We start from the raw sequence: 8,227 nt of genomic DNA, 5'->3' as shown, positions 1-8,227 counted from the left end.
AACATTATTCTATACTCTACAACTTAGACTGTTTTTTTTTAACTGAGATTTCACATGTCCTAAAACGCTGACCTCTGAGAATAAAAAAACCCCGAATGGGGTTGGCGTGCACGGCGGCGACGGCGGCGGGTACGCGCCTTGGGTGTCCCCGCCTTTACCCACGCGTCACGTTCCTCCCGCTTCCGTTGACTTGGTGTGAATATGGCGGCAAATGAAACTGTAAACAGCGACCAGACCGATGTGGAGCCTATAATTAACCGCTGGATTGTGGATTATTATGCGTTTCAGGCGATAGAGATGTTTGAAAATGATCAATATGAGGACTTCTGTCGCGTTAGAGAAGTTCTTGACAGTAAGTAACAAACCGCCTCGCTTGTCACCTACTAAGATAAACGTTAATATCAGCTAACATTAACTTTGCCATTAAGTTGTCGAACTGTCATATTTCTTTCATTTACCGTCCACTGGACCAACGTTCAGCATGAAAGTGGCCCGTTTTATGCTTAATGTTCCTCACTGACGGCATTATTCTCTTTAGGAGCCGGTCTCTGACTCACAACTAACTAGTTAGCTTACTGCTACATTTAACTATCGTTACTAACGCTAACGTTACGTTATGGATTTGGCAGGCGACAAATTTAGCTGCTGGTTAAAACGTTCATGCAAATCCTTTCCAAAACATAACCGTATAAGCACAACGGCGAAAAAAAAAGGTGTAGTTACAATTGTTTTCTCAAGTCTACAGAAAAGGCTATGTCATTGTTATTTGTTAGTGTTTTAACGGTTAGTGTTTCCATTAAATCAAGGGAAGTTACCAACAGGTTTTTAATCATGGGGATGGAAATGACCCAGAACTCACCAAGTTCACTGGTTTCATTTTTCAGGTGGCCAGAGATGCAAATAAAGAAGTAGTTTCCCCTTCTCTGTCCATGCAGCAAATAGTCTTCCTGCGATTTAAGAATGCCATAGCTATATGTACCAAATACATTTTGGGTTTTATCCATTTAATGGTATCACTTAATAATAGTGCTAATATGTAAATAGTAATTAGTTTACAAATCTCCACATCGTTTATCAGGTCTGACAGCTTTCCTGACTGCAATACCTGAACAAATTTAAAATGTTACAATATTTCTCCAGCAGATTTGCACTGTTTAGAGTGAGATATGAGTTTACGTTAATTGCTTATCTTAAGTTTACTCTTTGTCACGATGCAGAAGTCTTGGACTGTCCCGTGGAAAACAGCAAGGCCCTGAAAAAAAAGATTCAAGTTTTAAAGTTTCTCTCTCGGATAAATGAGGGTGAAGATCTTGGTGAGATCCACATTAGTCCTTTCATTATTTGCACATCTCATAAACTTTGTCAGTTATTTATTGATGGAGCAGCAGCTATGTTGGTAAAAACTATAAAATTGGAGCAAATGTGGAGATGTCCCCTCATTGGAACCACCACAGCTCTGCATTATTAGTCATGTCATATTAACATATATTGTTGTTTTGGTATAGTTCAAGTGTCATGCTAGGTTAATTCAAGCATTTTTTTTTTAAACCGGTAGTTGAGTACATGCTATTCTAGTAGCACATTGTGTGTAACAACTACAGTGTACATATGTTGCATTGTCTTTCCCTGCAGAAATGTCATTTGAACATGACAAGTCAGTAACTCCTTTGGAATCCGCCTTAAAGGTGCTGGAAAACTGGCCAGAATGCAATATTCAACAGCATACGTTAGAGAGTGTATTCACCTCCATTAAAGAGATGGTAAGCAATTTTCAAACCTTTCTTTACTTGTATATTATTTCTATGTACACTGGCAAGGAAAAGGTTGTTTTATTGTATTTATTTTTCTCACCTTTTGTTAGTTTGTCGACGGTGGAGGGGTTAGCGCTGCTTGCCTCACTGCTAAAAGGTTGCATATTCGCGTCCCCGGCCGACAGTTGCCTTTCTGTGTGGAGTTCGCATGTTCTCCCCGTGCTTGCGAGGGATTCCCCCTATAGTCCAAAGACATGCATGTTAGGGTAACTGGCGACTCTAAATTGCCCATAGTTGTGAGTAGGACCCTACAAAGCATAAGTGGTTACAGATAATGGATGAATAGTTTTATTCACACTGATGGTTGTAAATGGATCACAAAACAAAACAATGACCACAACTTTATTTGCAAGCATATTTGTGTGTAGAGTAATGGTCACATCATATTTCCATATTAAAAAATACTTCCCTTGCAGCAATAAGTGCCTGAAAAATCTCTTGCATCATCATCAGTTTACACAAACATTCAGTTGTGATTTTTCTCCCATGCCGTCTGCAGCTTTTCCAAAATATTTGCTGTGCAGTGTTGGGTTCAGGTTCAGATCTGGTGATTGAGACGGCTGAGCGAACACTGAGAGTATCGAGCAACTACTTTCTTTTCCAGATAGTTCTCAGACAGCTGGGAAAGTAATTCTTGATGTTATTGTTTTGCTGATATTTTAACACTTGGGAGAGACCTACATGATTAATTCATGATCATCTGCACATGAATTTCTGGAAAACCAGATAGTTGCGAAGCCTTCAAGTTTAACACTGAGTACCAAAGAAAAGTTAATAATTCACAACTGTTTACCTTCTGAAATAAATGTTGCAGGTGAATGATAAACACGCTTTCTGTGTTTTGGTATTCGATTTCTTACATTTTACAACACTGTTCGGTGTTTTACAACTTTTTCTTGCCGGTGTATATTTGTGTTGCTGTTTCTTAAATTGTTATATGCACTTACACAAAGGGATACAAATAGCTGCCTTGGTAAGTCAAAAACTAAATTTAAAATTACACCAGTGCTGCACTTACTCTCTGTGTCCCAGGGATGAATTCATGAACTTGCTTATTTACATCTGATTTCTGATTATGAAACATTTGTTTTTATGTGTTTTTAGACTGTGCGGATTTTAATAAAGAATGGTGAATTTGAAAAAGCAAGTGAGGTGCTGAACGAACACTTTCCTAGACAAATGGTTAGCAAGGTGAGGTCACAAACTCAAACTACATCTTCATAATTACATTTTATAAATAATAATTGAACATGCTGTATCTTAGAAATTACATTCATATTGAATAATGACATTTATTGAATATGAATAAAATGGTACTATCAATAAAGTGCATGGTTCTATACTAGCGCTGCACAGTTTGGTCAAAATAGATTATTTTTACGTGAGGCTTTTTTATTTTTCAATATTATTATTAACAAATAATTTGTTTAAAATTAACGCTTAATCGTTTTTATTTCATTTTATTTCATCATCTTGATGGAAGATGATAGAAAGACAACAGTAACTCAAACAGCTAGTTAAAACTAAAGTTTACAGAAACGCATCTGTGAACAAATAACATTTTAAGCATATGGCATATGAAGCAGATGGGCTACAGCAGCAGAAGACCACGCTGGGGGCCCCTGCTGTCAGATTACAACAGGAAACTGAGGCTACAGTTCACTAGGCTTCACCAAAATGTGACAATAGAAGACTGGGGCAACATTGCCAGATCTGATGAGTCTTGATTTCAGCTGTTACAGTCAGATAGTAGGGTCACAGTTTGCCATGAACAACATAAAAGCATGGATCAATCTTGCAGAAACAACTTAGGCCACTGGTGGTGTAATGGTGTGGGGGATATTGTCTTTGCACAATTTGGGCCCCTTGATACCTACTGAGCATCATTTAAATGTCACAGCCTACCTGACTTTTGTAGCTCACCGTGTCCATCCCTGTAAGACCACAGTGTACCCATCTTCTGATGGCCACTTCCAGCAGGATAACGCACCATGTCACAAAGCCAAAATCCTCTCAAACTGCTTTCTTGAAATTGACAATGAGTTCAAATTACTTAAACAGCCTCCAGAGTCACCAGATCTACTTTAACGCCTCTAGAGCAGTCTTGGGATGTGGTGGAACAAGAGACTCACATCATGGATTTACAGCTAACAAATCTGCAAAAGCTGTGTGATACTATCATGTGACTGCAGTGTCATTAATACAGATCCAAACATTGGAACACAACTCAACTCAAGATACGAAACTGTGTTTGCGTGTGTGTGCCCAATTTTGACCTACATTTGTTTTTGTGCAAGCCACCAGTTTCACATTCTGTGTTCTCTGTAGAAGCCTATATTCTTGGGTCTCATCAGGCAGAAGAAAAAAACGCACAAACTAATCAATCAAATTGATTTCCATCAGTTTAAGATGGATATGTTGGCCTTTTGCAAGAAGGTCTGCACATTCGATGTCCCCTTTCTTCACACGGTACGTACAGTATTTGCTATGTATTGTAGTACAACACAAGCTGTTTGCATCCACTTTTTGCGTGTGTGTGTGTTTTCAGCTTTTTATTTTTAACTAGATTTGAGTTGCAAATAGAGGTTTAAAGACAAACATTAATAAACATGACATTTTATGTAATGGCCACATTTTATTGAATTTTTTATTTTTTTTCCCTCTTCCCGTTGTCTTTATACTTGTGCTTGTGATTTGTGTTTTCGTTTCAGGCTGCAAAACAGCTCATTGAAAAAAGGCTTGAAAAGCTAGACAACAGGTCAGCTAATGATGAATCTGGCCCATCCTCTAGTCCCCAAATGAACACTGTCCAGACTGTACCATGGTAGGTCGCCCCCTGTCAGCAACCTCATAATTTCTTTTAATGATGACAGCAGTGAGTTCCCATGGACTTTATATCCACATTTATTAACAATAGTTATATGTACTGTTATCAGGTAGACTACACATTTAGCATGTAACCACGTTATTTTTTAAAATGCTTTTACTTAGTTAAACTAGCATGTTCAGGGTAATTGTCTAGATGCAGTTTTATGATAATCTTCTTAAATATTGACAGGAGGGTCTATCATGTGTGCATCTTATCTTCCAGTAATATTACCATGGCCAGGTTGCAGGCAGCTCACAACAGTTTGGCTGCAACTTCACTTGAGAAACCATTTTCTCAGCTGCTGGAAGAAGTGGAACGTGAGGAGCAGCTAAAAAAAGATGATTACCTGTGTGGCTCACATACTCCTAAGAAGGGCGCCAATCGGGACTATGTCAGGGAGGAAAGGCTATTTCAGAGAGACTCAGGCAGCCCCATTGAGGGTTCTCCAGCTGACCAACCACCACAAACAGATGCTGTTACTCAAACAAAGGCGAAGGCCTCAAACACACTCCTAAAGTCACCCTCAGTCGTGATGAAGAGGCAGCTTTACACTATATCAGACCTGGTGGTTGGGCCAGACAGCCAGGCGAGCTCACAGTGTACAACTTCTTCTCAGGAACTGGAGACTGACGTCAGAACCGTGGAGCAAGTAAAGCCAACAGAAAAACACCTACAGTGCCCAATAACAGAGAATGAGGTTACCATACCCACACGGAAGCTCCCCAGACCAGCAAATAGAACCTGCACCAGGTAAAGAATAGAACCAAAAAAAAAAAAAATCTAGTTTGAAACATTACTGTTGCAAGTGTATTGCTTTTGTGTATATTAGTGTATATTTCGTATATAAGCACAGTTCAAGAGTGATAGTAAAGTTTTTATGCAGATTTTTACTATAGAGATTAGTGCAAAACATTTTTTGGCACCTCCTTTTCTGTAGCCAATTTCAGGGGGCCTGGTGGCTCAGTGGTAGAGCATTGGGTTGGGGTACAGAAGGCAGCGGCTTTGAATCCTGCCCCTCCAAATGTGGCCCCACCCAGCAGCCAAGGGCAACCTTGGTGCCGGTCCCGAGCCCAGACAAAAAAGGGGAGGGTTGCGGCAGGAAGGCCATCTGGCGTAAAAACACATGCCAAATCGACTTGGGGAACATGTTCCGCTGTGGCGACCCCTGAAGGGACAGGCCGAAAGCCGTTGATCTATTCTATAGCCAATTTCACTGTGAATAGGCTTCTGGTTCTGTATTGCTAAATGGCACTAAAGCTGCTGGTTCACTGTGCAGAGCCTCAAATCGTTTGGCAGAGTTGTCAGGAGACAGTGAGGAGGACCTCCCTGCCTTGGTGGCCAATGGGGAAATTATTGCAGGAAAACGTCCCCAGCAGTCCAACACTTCACTCAGCAGGTAGGTCCTGGTGTACGATTTCACTCAGAGCTTCAGACCAAGCGTGTTCCACTAGTGTAACTGGTGCATCATACTAAGAACCCTAAAAGTAACATTAAAAATGACAAAACGTTTTTGAATAAATGCTGCTCTGTCCCAAATTGGCAGGAGGATTTAAAGCAAGCAGATGGGTGTGTTGATTACATTCCTATCCGGCGTCTGTCGGTTTATTTCTGTTATTTTTTAGATGCACGGCTCCAATGTGCTGTAAAGGTTTTCTTTACCTCAGTTGTGCCTCCGTAATGTGGGGACCCCTCACTGCAATCAGGTGTTTTTTCCTGTGAGACATATGTGACAGACGATGTCTCGCTGTGTTACATGTGTGAAACAAAACTCCGGGTAATGTCCAGAGCAGATTTCTCCAGACATTATCCAGAGCTCATAGGTGAAAGAGGTCAGCTGACAGTAGCACTGTTGTTGCTTAACTGGTTAAGGTTCACACTTGAATCTACTTTGTGGGAAGGAAAGATGATGTCATCTTTACAAGCTGACAGTTTAAAATCATGTCTGTTGAATTTGACAAAGACAGCATCATTTAGACAAAACGAATCTCTGCTTTTGTGGTTAATGTGTGTCTTAACTCTCCTAATGCAGAAAATCCACCAATTCAAAAAAGCCTGCACCAGTCAGTGAAGAAGAAGCACAAGAGTCTGGCCTCAAAACTCCAGTGCGCGAACCCTGTAAACAACTGCCTAGCAATCCTCTCAACAAGCAAGTCTAAATACAGTTATATTCATTATGATGACAGTTTTAGTTTATAACTTCAGGGTTTGAGAAACGTGTGACAAATTGTCGCTTTTCTGTTATTTGCAGGGATCCAGGTAACACAGATGAGGTCTGTATCACAGATTCATCACTGGATGCCTCACCCTATCAATCCCGCCTTGAACCTGTCCCTCAAAAAAGCTCCACTCCTCACAAGGCCTCTGCTAAGGAAAAAGATTCCTCGCATTTAAAATGGTTAGTAATTACTTCACCGCCTTTAACTAACAATGGATTGACTCATAAGTTGTAAATGAATCCTAGCATACCATGCATAGTTTAAACAATGCCACAAGCTTACCAGGCTTGTCAATAATATTGAATTTCTTTGTCATTTTTGAGTAATGCACTTTTATAAAATTCCAATATTGAAATTCACAATGTAAACATACATGTAGAAGTATTTATAAGTATCTAAATAAAGTGAATTTGAATGACGTGATGAGATTTATTTTAAAAGGTGATGCATCAGTCTCTTTTCCATTTACTATTATAAATCAAGATGTCCAACAATGAAAAGAAACTGCTCTTATTCAAAGGAGACAACTGTTTAAAGAGGCCAAGGAGACAAAGGAAACATGGAGCGATGAAGAGTCTTACGTCAACCCCAAGAGCAACAGAGGTAATATTTCATCAAACATCGGTTTCTAATTAATCTTGTCTAAGTAGAATTGAGAAGGTATTGAAGGATCATAATTCTTTGTTTTTTTTCCCATAGAGTTGAATGAGAGCACCATTTCCAATTCAGCCCACAGAAAGAGGGTAAGTATACTAAGGCTCCAGGAAAAATTTATGTTGCTAATTTACTGTAAGGAATTCTGTACTCACAGGAAGCTAAAAAACAAACACGTTTCAAGTCTGAGATCACAGCATTATACAGTCGGGGCCTAACTTTTCATGCACTAGCTTTGGGAAGGAAAACCAGGCATACTGGTTTATTTACCTGTTTTACAGAAGTGGACTGATGATGAGACTCAAATGTTGAAAGACGGGGTCCAAAGATTTGGAGAAGGCAACTGGAGTAAGATACGAGACTATTACAAGATCACAGATCGAACAAACGTCAACCTCAAGGACAGATGGAGAACAATGAGGAAGCTAAAAATGGTTTGAGAGGTTCAAGTTGATTTGGACAATTAAATGTCACTTTCTAAGTTAGATTCTTTAATGAATGTTATTTTTGGCCTGTTTATACATTCTAGGCATTTGGCATAATTTGCAATAATCATGTTTTAAGGCATTGTACAATTTATGTTCATAATAAATTTTTCAGGCTCCTAAGATTAGTAGCACCTTTATTATTTACACATATGACCGATAATGGTACCTCATGCATTTGTACTGCAGCTT

At 39.5% G+C, this 8,227-nt stretch overlaps 1 protein-coding gene across 5 annotated transcripts; it reads left to right on the top strand.

The window, feature by feature from the left end:
* Nucleotides 1-171: 171 nt before the first annotated feature.
* On the top strand, nt 172-8,158 carry terfa (telomeric repeat binding factor a). 5 transcript variants are annotated; one of them, XM_067489349.1, is made up of 13 exons: nt 174-352; nt 1,218-1,313; nt 1,633-1,760; nt 2,916-3,002; nt 4,140-4,280; nt 4,523-4,635; nt 4,903-5,430; nt 5,957-6,076; nt 6,710-6,826; nt 6,929-7,075; nt 7,417-7,499; nt 7,596-7,639; nt 7,832-8,158. In XM_067489349.1, the coding sequence occupies exons 1-13, from the start codon at nt 202-204 to the stop codon at nt 7,988-7,990; spliced, it is 1,914 nt and encodes a 637-aa protein (XP_067345450.1). In that variant the 5' UTR covers nt 174-201; the 3' UTR covers nt 7,991-8,158. The 5 variants fall into 5 exon arrangements, with proteins under 5 accessions (XP_067345476.1, XP_067345450.1, XP_067345468.1 ...); XM_067489384.1 differs by having other exon boundaries at nt 211-352; nt 1,686-1,760; XM_067489375.1 differs by lacking the exon at nt 5,957-6,076 and having other exon boundaries at nt 172-352.
* Nucleotides 8,159-8,227: the final 69 nt, after the last annotated feature.

Source organism: Channa argus, chromosome 2 (genome assembly GCF_033026475.1).
Source record: "Channa argus isolate prfri chromosome 2, Channa argus male v1.0, whole genome shotgun sequence".
Lineage (NCBI taxonomy): Eukaryota > Metazoa > Chordata > Actinopteri > Anabantiformes > Channidae > Channa > Channa argus.
This window is presented reverse-complemented; position numbering and strand designations above follow the sequence as displayed.

What these genes read in the sequence shown, in the direction of transcription:
- terfa (XM_067489349.1), top strand. Translation starts at nt 202, where the DNA reads ATGGCGGCAAATGAAACTGTAAACAGCGACCAGACCGATGTGGAGCCT. An exon ending in CGTTAGAGAAGTTCTTGACA is followed by an intron (nt 353 to 1,217) that starts GTAAGTAACAAA and finishes GTCACGATGCAG; the next exon opens with AAGTCTTGGACTGTCCCGTG. An exon ending in GCAAATAGAACCTGCACCAG is followed by an intron (nt 5,431 to 5,956) that starts GTAAAGAATAGA and finishes TTCACTGTGCAG; the next exon opens with AGCCTCAAATCGTTTGGCAG.